This window comes from Musca vetustissima, unplaced genomic scaffold (genome assembly GCF_032173495.1).
Source record: "Musca vetustissima isolate MV318-11 ecotype Yass unplaced genomic scaffold, APGP_CSIRO_Mvet_v1 utg61145, whole genome shotgun sequence".
In the NCBI taxonomy this organism is placed as follows: Eukaryota; Metazoa; Arthropoda; class Insecta; order Diptera; family Muscidae; genus Musca; species Musca vetustissima.
The window spans coordinates 1-15,037 of NW_026876193.1; the positions used below are offsets into that span (position 1 = coordinate 1).

At 34.5% G+C, this 15,037-nt stretch overlaps 2 protein-coding genes across 2 annotated transcripts; both read left to right on the forward strand.

The window, feature by feature from the left end:
* The first annotated feature begins 1,546 nt into the window (after positions 1–1,546).
* LOC133338666 (glutathione S-transferase 4) lies at positions 1,547–2,189 on the forward strand. The gene has a single exon (XM_061546836.1). It carries the CDS (start codon positions 1,557–1,559, stop codon positions 2,187–2,189), a length of 633 nt encoding a protein of 210 aa, XP_061402820.1. The 5' UTR covers positions 1,547–1,556.
* Positions 2,190–10,453: 8,264 nt separating this feature from the next.
* LOC133338664 (glutathione S-transferase 1) lies at positions 10,454–11,153 on the forward strand. The gene has a single exon (XM_061546834.1). It carries the CDS (start codon positions 10,496–10,498, stop codon positions 11,120–11,122), a length of 627 nt encoding a protein of 208 aa, XP_061402818.1. The 5' UTR covers positions 10,454–10,495; the 3' UTR covers positions 11,123–11,153.
* Positions 11,154–15,037: the final 3,884 nt, after the last annotated feature.

The window sequence follows — 15,037 nt, forward strand, 5'->3', positions numbered from 1 at the left end:
TACAAATGTCCCTATATATCTTCCGATTTGCACGAAATTTGGCACAGCGTACTGAATTTAGTCTAGAATGATGTGAGTAATGATGTGCGAAAATGTTCGTGAAAATCGGTTCAGATTTAGATATGGCTCCCATATATAGTTTCGCCCGATTTTAGGTAAATAGTCTACTAAAGTCCCTGGAAATCTTTTGATTTGCACGAATTTTGGCATTGCGTGCTGAATTAAGTCTAGAATGATGAGTGCTAAGTTTCGTGAAAATCGGGTGAAATTTAGATATAAATCCCATATATATTTTCGTCCGATTTAAGGGAAATGGTGTACCAAAGTCCCAATATATCTTTCGATTTGCACGAAATTTGGCATAGCGTATTGAATTTCGTTTGTAATAATGTATGCTAAGTTTGGTGAAAATCGGTTTAGATTTAGGTATAGTCCCCATATATATCTTCGTCCGATTTAAGGTAAATGGTGTACCAAAGTCCCTATATATCTTTCGATTTGCACGAAATTTGGCATATTGTACTGAATTAAGTCTATAATGATGTGTGCAAAGTTTCGGGGAAATCGGGACAGATTTAGATATAGCTCCCATATATAGTTTCGTCCGATTTTAGGTAAATAGTCCACTAAAGTCCCTTTAAAGCTTTGATTTGCACGAAATTTGGAATAGCGCACTACATAAGGCCTAGATAGATGTGTGTCAAGTTTCCTGAAAATCGGTTTAGATTTAGATATAGCTCCCATATGTATTTTCATTCGATTTAAGGTAATAGGTGCATCAAATACCCTATATATCTTTCGATTTGCACGAAATTTGGCATAGGGTACTGAATTAAGTCTAGAATGATGTTGCTAAGCTTCGTGAAAAGATCCATAGCTAGGCCGATTGACACAACGTATTGAAGTAATACAAATTAGTCTCTGGCAAGTTTCCCTGAAATCGGTTCAGATATAGATATATAACAAAAACGCGACGTCTGTTAGGATACATATGTAGAATGTACCCAAAGTGGTGAAGGGTATCATATAGTCGGCCCAATCCGACTTTACTACTTTCCTTACTGGTTTATATTTATCAAAGTTTTCAAATATTTAATTAATTCCGCAAATTTTGCAATTTCGTCCACTGTGCACGGTGACAGCTATACAAACATCATTAGCATATTAAATAATTTATTGTTGCTTTGTGTTGATTTTTCTTTTGCATTAAATTAACAAACAATATATGTTGGGAGAATAGTTTCACACCTCTTCCTCTATATACCCGAAAAAACTATTCTCTCGAAGGCTCTCTCTTCGCTGCTAATAAATAACACTGAATTAAGATATTTAGTTTTCAACAGCTATCACTATATTCTATGTATTCAGGCATACCGTGCAAACAGTTAGCCATCAAATATCATACCGAGCAGATCGGCATATTTCCCGCACTAGTTGAACCTCACAAAAAGTAAGTTTTCAAAAAATAGTTTTATGATTCTGAATTTTTATCAGCAATTACTTTTCCAAAAAAATAATTTTTAATATTTGTTCTTTCTTATCATTTCTTCACAGCCATGGATTTCTATTATCTCCCCTTATCGGCACCCTGCCGTTCAGTGCTAATGACAGCCAAAGCTTTGGGCATTGAATTGAACAAAAAAACACTTAACCTCTTCGAGGGTGAACATTTGAAACCAGAATTTTTGAAAATCAATCCCCAACACACCATTCCCACGCTGGTCGATAATGGCTTTTCCCTTTGGGAATCACGTGCCATTATGGTCTATTTGGTTGAAAAATATGGCAAGCAGGATGATCCTTTGTACCCTAGTTGTCCCAAGAAACGTGCCGTTATAAATCAACGTCTATACTTCGATATTGGTACACTGTATCAACGTTTCGCCAACTATTTCTATCCACAATTCAAAGAGAAGAAACCTGCCGATCCTGAGCAATTGAAGAAATTGGAAGAGGCATTCGAATTCCTCAATACATTCCTGTCGGAATCGAAATATGCTGCCGGCGATAATCTCACATTGGCCGATTTGGCTTTGTTAGCCTCGGTCAGTACTTTCGAAGCTGTGAATGTTGATTTCAGTAAATATGAACATCTGACGAAATGGTATGCTTTGGTTAAGGAGACAGCACCGGGTGCTGATGAAAATTGGACTGGTGCCTTGGAGATGAAGACACTGATACCCAAATAAAATAATTTTTGTGTAAATATTTATTTTTATTTAAGACAAATACAATTATTTATTGGGGAATGTTGTGTGGTTTGGAGATTTTTTGGTGGATATGCGAGGTAGGTTTCCAGATGCCTCAAAATCAATGCTTCGCAAAACCGTGGATTTTTAAATATGTTTTTAAAGGATCATTACAAGCGTGGATTTTTTAAAGAATATTTCTTCAAGGATCACAAGTGGCGAGTATTTATACCCTTCACCACACTGTGGTAGAGGGTATTATGTCTTTGTGCATATGTTTGTAACAGGCCTTTTGAGAATATGCATAGAATCACTTTCTGAGTTGATTTATGCATTCCGTCCGTCTGCAGATGTTAAATTGTAAACAAAGTACAGGTCGCATTTATGATCCGATTTGGATGAAATTTGACACAAGTCACTTATTTTGCCCAAGGACGAACCCTATTTAAATTGGGAAAAATCGGTTCAGATTTAGATATAGCTCCCATATATAGTTTCGTCCGATTTAAGGTAAATGGGGCACAAAAGTCCCTCTATATCTTTCGATTTGCATGAAATTTGGCATAGAGTACTGAATTAGGTGCAGAACGATATGTGTCAAGTTTCGACAAAATCGTGCTATGTAAATGGTGCACCAAAGTTCCTATGTTCCTATATACCTTTCGATTTGCATGAAATTTGGCACAGCGTACTGAATTATGTCTAAGTATACCGATCGTCATATCTCGACTAGCTGAGTCGATCTAGACATGTGTGTCCGTCCGTCCGTCTGCCCATTATAATTTGTAAACACGATACTTGCCACAGTTATCGACCAATCCTCACGAAATTTTGCATGTAGGATGGGTTCTGCCCAATGAAGACCCCCACTGTTTTTGTTAAAGATCGGTTAATATTTAGGGGATGAAATGGACCAAATACTTAATTTTTGTCGGTTTTCTTGTCGTTCCAGAGGCCGCAATTATGGGCCAAACAATAAGCATGGAAGTTTTGATAAAGATCGGTCAAATGGATCCTGATTTTTGTGTGAAAAATTACAAAATTTGTATTCTTTAGCGTATATATTTACATCTGAAGGACATAGACCCGAGATGTTGATAGTATATCCAAGAGTAGTGGTTGGCCTTTAAATTGGTACCAATTATATTATCGTATGTACTCAGATTGAATTATTTACAGGTGCTTACGTATTCAAATATTATTTAGTAAACCATTGCCACGATGGATGTCGGAAATATAGCGCTGATCGCTTTGAAATGCTCCATGAGGTTCCAGTTATGGTCAAGGACAACGCCAATAATTTTCGGTAATGATCATATAATAATTTTGGGATGAAGTAGATTGAAAACTTATTTTTTGTTTTTTTTTTCGATTCGATCGCAACAAAACCCACGGTGAAGGGAATCGGCACAAGTAATTAGAAGGGCTGTACTGAATATTAGTTATACTTGTTAACCTCTAGACAAGAGGGTGCAAATATTGTCCAAACTCAGAATATAGAACCACAGAAAGTTATATTTTCGTGGAAGGTAGGGTATCGGCTCGTCCGACTATACTGCTCCGTTCACTAGTTTAAAAATGATTTGTTCAAGGACCATAAGAGGCGTGGATTTTTTAAAATTTATTTTTTCAAAGACCACAAGATGTGTGGAGTTTTAATTTTTTTTTTTAATATTTTTTTTTTTTTTTTGCAAAATAGTCCGGCTGAATCCCAGTTTTTTTTTTTTTTTTTTTTTGACAATTTTGGAAAAAAAGAATACAAATGGTATCCCAAATAACCCGCCAACAATACTGAAAAAATATATCAAAGGCCACTAGATTAATTTTGATTAATTCAACTAATGTAGTGTTGGGATAGGACCGACTTAAATAATAACGAGCCTCGGGGTTTGGTGTTACAATCGAACACACTTTCAACAAAACTTAACTAATTTGGCTTATGTTCGCCTTCAACAAGGCGTTAGTAAACACTGTTTGAATTCTAATATTATTTAAGAATACAAAATCTTCCACAGTAAGAAAAAACTAATAATTCCATTCTGCGCATGAAAGTTATTTCACAAATATTTAAAAAAATCAAATTTTTTGCCAAATCATTGTCATTATTGTTTTTTATGCCGGCGTAACATTAGAGGATAACAAGTTGTTGTTGCCCATACACAGTTTGTGTATAGAAGGAGACAACTCATCCACATTCTGTGTATTAATAATAAAAACGACAGAGGGGAAAAATATAGAAATTGCAATAAACAAAAAAAGAATGTTCTCGTAGCTCTCTGCTATCTGCCGGTCTTGATGGGGAGAGAGCCCATGGAATGAGCAAACAAACAAGCCAAAAATATTCCGTTCAATTATTGAGCAGATGTGGTTGTAGATTTTTTTGCGACAACTAGAATTTTTTTTTATTGAAATTGTTGTTGGATTCCGTTTATGTATGTATATTATTGTTTAATATATAAAGGGGCTCGTGTGAATGTTAATTAGGGTGTAAAGAAATTTTGAAAAAATTAAATCTTATAAAGAAAAAATGGTAGTTATATAGGTAAAGACAAAAATCGGTTCTTAAAGGGCTAAAAAAATTTGGACGTATGCTTTTCGAAAAAACGAAATAATAAAATACAAGTAAAAAAGTGTCAGATGTTTATGCCGACATATATATACCCTCAAATATTATTTCTTGGTTCAAGTTTTGAACTAGCTCCCTCATTTAGGTCTCACAACATTTTCGATATTCTGAAGAATTTAGTGCCGAAGTGAGAATATCCTAATTTCATACACGTTTTGATCATCGTAATATTTTTATCTAGCCTAGATAGTCTCAAAAATGGGGCACATCGTCCCACTCCTTCTGGTACCTTCCTCACAGAGGGTATTTTTTTTTTAATATTTGTTAATCCAATAACAATCGTATGAAATGTCCGATTTAATCCAACTACATCGGAAAAATGTCTTTCAAACTTAAACGAACCACTCCTCGTGGCACCTCCCCCACAAACGGCCAATATTTTGAAATTTGTTTAATATGGAAATCCGATTTGATCCAATCTGTGCATATCGGAAAAAATTCTTTCCAACTTATATCAAGTTCGAAGGTGGGATCCGCTGGTCCTCTCCTTCTGGTAACTCCGACACAAAATGGCCAACCGATTTAAATGTTTGGACATCGTAATATCTTACTGAACCTACATTAAATTTGAAGATGTGCTATATAGGACAACCTCTTCTGGTACCTCCCCACAGATGGTCAACACACTGATAAAAAACCAGTAAGGAAAGTCGGTCTGGGCCGACTATATTATACCCTTCACCGCTTTGGGTATATCCTTACATTTGCATGTCGATATATATATATATATATATATATATATGTATATATATATATTCCATAAATTTGTCCCATGGCACGCAGACGACTCTAAATCTGCCCGAATGAAATTACATTTAGCAAAGGTTGCAAAAGACATGAGTATGTCTCTTCGAGAGAACATTGACATGCAATTGTAAGGATACATATGTATAATATACCCAAAGTGGTGAAGGGTATCATATAGTCTGACTTTACTACTGTCCTTATGCGGAGGATATCGAGATAAAAAGCTAGAACGTAAGGTTCGGTAATGAACTATATATGATATAGGCCTAGCCCCCATGATACCTACCGATTTTCGATATTTTTAATATTTAGCGTAAAGAAATGTGTTCTGATGCAAAAATGTTAGTTTCAAAATAGAGTTTTATCAGTACACAATTAGGCATAGCACCTCTTATAATGATAACTACAAATATTCGGTAATTCCTACACGATCTAATCAACATTGGTACCGGTTAAGGTATAGCCTTCAGGGACGTATTCATACAAATTTTTTTCTGCAATACCAATTTTCATATTGAAAAAAAAAAAACAGCTTCCACCCGACCCACAGTGGGTTAGAGTACCATGTTTTCTTGGATCAAATCAGGGAAGCTATGTTAGAATAATTTTTCTTTATTTTTCAGTTAATACCATTAAAATAAGTTAAAAAAAATGTTTTCTAAGTATATTTGAGTATAGTTTTATTAAGTAATGCCAAATATCAGTGTAGGTATATAGTGTAAGGAGTACAATATGATAACATAAACATTGAATTTTATATATCTTAAAGTTAATCATCCACATCATCATCATCCACGCAGCCAGGGATGGTCCGTATGACGAATTTTCAGGTTTTCGACTGTCAAAAAGGTGTAAACGTCGAAAACGTCATATACCTGTATAAAATGTAGTAAACGTCATTTATTTCAATATTATCACCATATACAGTAATTTTCAAGAACATATATTATTTTTACTGTATATCTGGCTATTCTTTACTAGAACTGATAAAAAATTCTGAACTTTTTGAAGAAAAAAATTTTGAAATTCGATAAATGTAAATAGCTATTTTATCAAAAACCTAATGGTTTTGAGTGGGTTTCCGACGTTTCTGACGTATGTATTATACGTCGGAAATGTATGTCATTTATGTCACTGTTTCTGACAGGCCATCTATGTCGGCAGCATCACCAACTTCTGATAACTGCTCAATATGTAAAAGGGCATTTGACACAATTTAGAATCCGTGAATAAAAAACTTGTGCAAAGTGGTAGGCATATTATACAAAGGATACGTTTCAACAAAAAGTCGTCCTGTATTGTGTGCATATATTTGAAATTTTTCACTATTAATCTTATGGCCACTGGATACAGCTATAACCGACACGTGAATTGTTTATTAAATTAACATCTATTTTTGTTATTTCGGTAGATTTTTTTAGCGTTTTGGTGCGTTTTTTTATTTCTTTAGCTAAAAATGTCATCTTGTCATTCATTGTTTGAGCCCTCGAATTCACCATAAGCTTCGACGATCATAAAAACAGCTTTCGAACTTGTATCTATAAAAAATGCTAATAAAAACCCTTTTACCCGATTACTTGAAACTGCACAACACTATCACTATTTGTCAAAACAAAGAATATTATTAAAATAAACAAAAACAAAATATTATTGTAACTAAGAATATTATTAAAAGAAACAAAAATAGCACCAATAAAATAATTAGAAAAAATAACATGAAAAATAAGAAAACACAACACTCAACAACAGCACCAGTCACGAAATCAATGTGACTTTTAGCTAATTTGACTGCTGCAACACTTGTATTAAACAATGCGTAGCTTCTAAAAGGCACAAAAGGGCAGCGTAAAATTTTGCAATATGACACAGATTTATGTCCTCTTTAAGATAAACCAAAAATTATGAAACGAATGTGGGCGAATAATAACTATTTATCCATTTAAAATATAAAAATATTAATTTTTTTGGCATTTTCAATATAAATAACTACATTTAAATCACTTCCAAACACAATTTGATACTAAAATGTTAACGAAATATTTGCAAAATAACCTGAACTTCATGGTTCCATTGAAAAATGTTTAACTTTTACAATACTTTTTAAAATAAATAAAATTTTCTAGGGGAACTTTTTCACTTTTTTCAGCCTTTTTTGGCACAAAAATTTCTATAAAGTTTGACTTTGAAGTTTCACTACAAAAACACCAGACCACTTTTGACATTTATTTTAACGACAAGTGTTGCAGAATTTTATATACTGTAACCGGGTGCAAAAAATTTTAACGATACTTAAAATTTTATTTTTAAATTAATTTTATTTTTAATTATTCTAACCCACTGTGCGACCTCCCGAAATAAAAGCTGGGTACGTTGGTGATGCCCTCTAGATTGCAGTATTTTGGGGATTTTTCACCCTACCATCAAGTAAAAAAATGTCAGTCAGCGTTCCCGACAGATATATACTCTCAACCTATGGTTTGCGGAAAAAGTCTTCGGAGTTACACACAGGAGAGGACAGTCTTCGGAGTTACACACAGCAGAGCCCTATCTTCGGACTTGATCTAGACTTCAAAAAGATAACAGGTTGTGCAAAGTTTTGTTCAAATAGGATAGTCCGTACGCATGATATTATAAAATTATTATTTTTTTTTTTTTTGCACAATGTGGACCATTTTGTGTGGGAGGTACCAGAAGAAGTGGACATATATTCGAACTTGAACTAATTTTGGAAGAAATATTAAGATGTGCTAAGTTTAAATGAAATCCAAATTTTCTGAAACGGGTTTGGTCGAAAGAAACATGGGGTCTAGAACTAATATTTTGAAAGCACATTTTCACCGTATCAAAGTGTCTACATAGCCATAACGCTGAGGGTATAAATATCTTTAAAAATTGCTGACATTTGTATTTGATGTACTTTTTGGTTTACATACTCGGTTTGTAGAAATGTCGGTATAGGTTCACTTTTTGGTATTTTCCCTATATTTTAATTTCAAGTACCTGTCAGTATATCTATGGTGGAGGGTATCCAAAGTTCCCAGCCCAGCCGAGCTTAACGCTTTTCAATTGTTTCTTCTCGAATAAGAAAAGATTCTGTCGCTTAGCTGGGTTGTCATCTGCCTCATGGACAAATTTTTAAATCCTCAGCCGAAAGTTTAAAACTCGGGATCGGGCCCTAAACAAGACTTGTTGTCATTGCAACAATTGACACTTTTTTACCTCTATTTTTTATTTAAGTATCAGAAAAAACCCAATTGTCGGAAAATATGTAAAACGCCTAACCCAACATTATGATACATCCGATTTTGTTGAAATTTTAAATTTTGTGGTAAATTTGTGACTAAGTTTTTTGTTGAGCATAAACTATGCGTAGCTTAGTCATAACCTTATTACTTTATTTTTGTTTATATTTGTGGATTTTTATAAGTGGTTCATGAAGCTTATCATAGATGATTTGACAAAACTTTATCAAACCCTTTTATGGATAATAGAAACTTCGCGAGTTTTCATGCAATAACTTCAACCCCCAAAATGACAATGAGAAAAAATTTATATGTAAATATGTATGTTGCCTACCCCAATATGTACCCAATCAACTACAAAAAATATCTTTATACCAACAACATCTAATACTTTGTTGTTTTCTTGGAATTTTCGTTCTTTAATGTTGTAACCGTTTTTTCGCCATTAACTTCGTGTTTGTGTCCAACTTTACTTAGTTACAACAATTACAACAACAAAAATTAATAATTATTGCAAAGTACAAGTGTACGACCCCAACCAACGTCTTATGTTGGCACAAATTCAGTTTTTTTTATTGTTGCTTGTTTTTTAATACATTGTTCTTTGGAGGCATTCGGGGAGAGCGTGAGATTACCCCCACTAACAAAAACTATGTGATAAAACTCAACAAAAAAAAAACCCACTTGCCGGTTGGCGTCTCTCATCTGTTGGGTTCTCTCTCTCTCATTCGACGATTTCTCACACGAATGGGGGGACACACAAAACATTTGCAAACAACAATCACACTCGATTAATAGTAGTTGTTGTTGTTGCTGCTGGTGCTGGCATGTTGGTGTTGGTTCGTTCGTTTGTTTGTTTGACCAGTTCAAGAAAACGAAAAGATAAGCATTTCGAAAAGGGGCGACAGGCGGCAACAACAAAATACAGCCGGCTTCGTTTGGGAGAAAACAGCTTAAATAGCCATCAACTTGCCATTAAACTTCAGTCGTTCGTTGAATTTTGTAACGTACACAGCTCCAGACAGCACTTGAAAGGTAAAGATCGGAACTAAGGAATATTAAAAAAATAACAAGCTCAAAAGTACAGTGCCCCTTCTTGACATGCAACAGCAGTGCAACAACAACGGATGTGTTAGGATGAAAAGACCAAGAAAAAAATTAAGATTGCAAATATGACATCATACGAAAAATTTTGAGAGGATGCCAAGTGAAAATAAAATTGATGCAAGGAAATTGCAAAAAAAAAAAAAACATGAAACCAAGTGAATTTGAAAAAAATATATAAAAAAAATTTGAAATGACAACCAAGATATGGCTATTTCTGGAATTTTGTATAACAGATAACAGATAACAGTTAACAAATATAACTGTTTTGGGTGTGCTCTCATTTAAGCCAATAAATTAGTTTTGTTGTATTTTTTTCCTGAGAGTGTATGCAGATAGAAAAAATTTGCCCAGTAATAAAGAAAAAATATTTTTATTGCCAAACTGGCATACAATTTTCAATTAAAGCAAACAATTGAAAATCCAATTGAAATTTTTACAAAAACAAACATCTGTTCATATTACAACGATTACAATCAACATCCGTTGTTGCAAAACAAAAAAATTAACTAAAATAATATGAAAACTTCTCAAGGCCACCACAACTAATCATTCTTTTGTTATTTCGTTTTTTACAGCAAACCATAATGGATTTCTACTACTTGCCCGGTTCCGCTCCCTGCCGCAGTGTCTTGATGACCGCCGCCTCCTTGGGCATTGAACTCAACAAGAAATTGTTGAACTTGCAAGCCGGCGAACACTTGAAACCCGAATTCTTGAAGATCAATCCCCAACACACCATCCCCACCTTGGTCGATGGCGATTTCGCCTTGTGGGAATCTCGTGCCATTATGGTCTACTTGGTCGAGAAATACGGCAAAACCGATTCCTTGTTCCCCAAGTGCCCCAAGAAGCGTGCCGTTATCAATCAACGTTTGTACTTCGATCTCGGTACCTTGTACAAGAGCTTCGCCGATTACTACTATCCTCAGATCTTCGCCAAGGCTCCCGCCGATCCTGAGAACTTCAAGAAGATGGAAACCGCTTTCGATTTCTTGAACACCTTCTTGGAGGGTCACCAATATGCTGCCGGTGATCAATTGACCGTTGCCGATTTGGCTTTGTTGGCCAGTGTCAGCACCTTCGATGTTGCCGGTTTCGATTTCAGCAAATACGCCAATGTTGCCAAATGGTACGAACACTGCAAGACTGTTGTTCCCGGCTGGGAAGAAAACTGGGCCGGTTGCTTGGAATTCAAGAAATTCTTCGGTTAAGTTAATTTGTTATGAGTTTTTTTTAAATTATTTATACATGTAATGTTTTAGATGTAAAAGCACAACAAAAATCCCGTTTTTTATATATATTTTCTATATTGTTAGAAAAAAAAGTAAATAAAAAATTAGAAAAAAAATAAAAAAAAAACATTTAGTTTTATTAAAAATGTATCAATATATATATATAGTTCGGTAATATGCTACGAAAAATATGCTCATAATGGACCAACATTTTGAAAAATGGTGAACTTCAATTCGTAATGGAAATATGGAGAGATCAATTATACCATTGTAATCAGGGCCTCAAGATCTACCTATAGTAATAATTTCCAAACTATCCGCGGTCGGGCGCTAAAGTAGGCTTTTTCCTATATTCTTTATGAGGTCTTCGACGAATTTTTCAAGGGATTGCAAACGGGATAACATTTGGCTAAAGGCATGTTTTTGGTCCAATATTTTCCCACCGATGTTCACGTTTTATAATGCTGATCGCCAAGAGATTATTTTAGTACTAAAAAACAAATCAATTCACCTGGCATTTGCATATCCTTCATTATCAGATGGGCACTAAATGTAACAGGACATTATGGTGGCTATGTTATCCTCGTCAAAACACCTAATAAGAAAAATTCGGCTAAGACCTTCAAAATACCAATAATGATTACGTCAATGTCATGTTATGGAGTCAATTTCCAGACTAATACGGCATTTATATTAGAACATTTTACCGGGTTAACCTACTTTATGAGGATTTATTTGGCATATATTCATAAGAATTGAAAATTTAAACCCACTGGGTTAACCAAATCCGGTTCAATATAAACGACATTTAAAAACTCCAAACCTTTTGGAAAATTGACCTACGTTAATGCCTGAACATGGACCTATATTGTCAATTTTGGACGAAGTACTTATTTACTCTCGAAGAAGCCAGAACCCAAAATTAAAGTAACTTCGTTTGAAAAAACATCTCCTGAACAATCGGAATGCTAAAACAAAGGGAGGGACCTGTTCATGGGTTGCTTGCCACCACATTGGTCTACTTTGAACCTTCCCTGCATGCATGTCTGTCACTCTATCAGATAAACTACTGATATACATAAAAACTACATCACTCCACCTATCCAATAGTGAAAGTTTCATTCGAATATCTTCATTAATCACCGAGTTATGGCCTTTTGAAATTGACCATGTGTCAAAATATAACTGCTACACGATTCTGTTTGCCTGGTACGGCAAATGGGAAAACTGAACAAATTGCAATTCCTCAAAAACAGACAAATGCTAATGTGGTGCCACTTTGTCTTCTGCATTGTGTAACGCCTAAAAGTATGCTCATGATTTCGCTGACTAACGTAGAAACACAAAGCAAACAATCTGGCAATACCTCCTGATTTTTTCTGTGACGAAGGGAGATATTTGAATGAAACTTTCACTATTGGATAGATGGAGAGATTATTTTTTTTCAATTCACAAATGATGATCGCAAAGAGATTGCTTTTGTACTAATGAATGTCTATGCCATCCTCATCAGAACACCAAATTGCAGATATTCGGGTAGGAAAATAAGGCTAAGGGCTTCATAAAGGACTATATTGACAATTTCCAGGCTGAAAAAAAAAACATTCTTTTGGACAATTTGCCCTACGACAATTTCAGAACATTGACCCTATATTGACAATTTCGGACGAAGAAATTATTCACCTTCGAAGAATTCAGAATACAAACAATTGCAGCCACTTCATTTGAAAAAAAAACCGTTTAAACAATCGATGGCTATCACAGAAGATGAGTCTATATTGAACTTTATCTGCAAAGATGTCTTTAACCCTCCAAGAGCTGTTGTTGGTCCCTAAAGTGCCTTCCAACGTTAAAGACATTTTAAAAGGTTTATCACTCCCCCAATTAAAAATTACCCATCAAACGATGAATACATTCATTTATAGTTCTGCAAAATCTGTTAGTGTATTGGCTGAGAACCACCTACTACTCAACAGTAAGAGAAAATTAAAAATTAAATAAAAAATTAGCAATGGCTTCTCTTTACAAATTTTAAGAAGATCCACGCCATACGTTAAGCGAATTAAAAAGTTAAAAAATATTAACAAATAAATAAAACAAAATTTAATTCTTCAATATGATGAATGTTAATTTCCGTACTGAAGATATTTAAAATAAAGTGGTCTCATATGAATGGTATAATCGTACACTTTCTTGGGAAAAATCCAATATTTCTAATTTGTATATCCTTCACCACACTGTGGTACAGGGTATTATGTCTTTGTGCATATGTTCGTAACAGGCAAAGGGAAACGAGATAGACCCATGGTTCCTTTTGAGGATACGAGTATGCACAGAATCCCTTCTGAGTCGATTTATACATGTCCGTCTGTCAGTTGATTGTCGCATTTATGCTCCGATATGGGTGAAATTTGGCACATCTCACTTATTTTGCCCAAGGACGAACCCTATTGAAATCGTAGAAAATCTGTTCAGATTTAGATATAGTTCCCATCTATATTTTCTTCCGATTTTATGTAAATGGTACACCAAACTCCCAATATGTGTCCGATGGAGACAAAATATCGCACAGCCTACTGAATTAAGTACACTGAGCGAAGTTTTTTTACTGAAATCGGTTCAGATTTACATATCCGATTTGAACCAAACTTTGCCCAACCTATAATCGTTACCGAGCCCAGATCAATTTTCAAGATGGGACCTATTGGTCGACTCCTTCTGGTGGGACCCGTTTGCCCTCTACTCTGGTACCTCCTACATAGAGGTTCAATCTTAATATATAAAAGAGCTTAGTGTTAAGTGAGAGTGTTCGTGACTGACAGACAGATCATCGCCCAGACGAAACGGGTAAAGGTAGAAGTTTAAAATTTTGAGTGTGGGTTGTTGTTGGTGTGTAGGCGTGAGATAAGGCTGGGTTTTTGGAAATTCGAACTAGAAGGGTACGAAAAGTACTAAAATGTACCAAATATGGTACCCTTTGTATCTGGCGAACAGGAAGAATTTTGAAATTTGGAATGTGGGTTAGTGATGGAATGTTAGAAAGGTGTACAAAGGGGTTTTTGGAAATTCGGCCTATACGTGTACGAATAGTACTAAATTTAGTTATAATTGTATATATATTGAACAAATATAAAGCTAGAATTTTGAAATGTTATATAGAATATAGGTTGGGAAGTGGTTTTCATGTATGGAAATAGTTTAAAAAAATGGTTTAAAAAATGCCTACTTATATGTATAACAATTACAAAATGGTACTAATTTGGTACTATTTGCATTTAGTTGAGTGTATAATAGTAGACCTAGTAGACCTAAATAGGAATTAGGTCTACTATTGGAGTACAAAATTGTGGTAGTTTTAAAAAATCGTACTTATGTTTACGAAAAGTTCTAAATGGTACTAAATTTGATGCAAGTTGGATGTAGTTGAACAGATATACATGGAATCTTCAAACAGGGAATTTATATGACTTATGGAATGTAGGATTGAGGTAGTTTAGGAAATTCGTACTTATTGGTATGAAAAGTACTATATGGTACTAACTTTAGTACAATTTGAATTTTGCTTGAAAGGATGGAGCTGAAAACATGAAATTTGGAATTAAGATTACTGTTGAAGACCGACCTATAGATATATCTTTGGAAATTCGTATTTATGTGCACGAAAGTACTAAACGACACTAGATTTGGTACAATTTGGATTTGGGTGAACGGTGAGAGTTGGAAACCTAAAATTGTGAATAATGGTTGCTGTTGGAATGTAGAATTGAGATATGGAAGCATAGTACTTTTGTGTACTAAATGGTACAACTTGATTATGTGTAAATTTTGGAATCAAAGTTACTCTTGTAGTGTAGGATTGACGTAGTTTAGGAAATTCTTAATTATATAAATAAA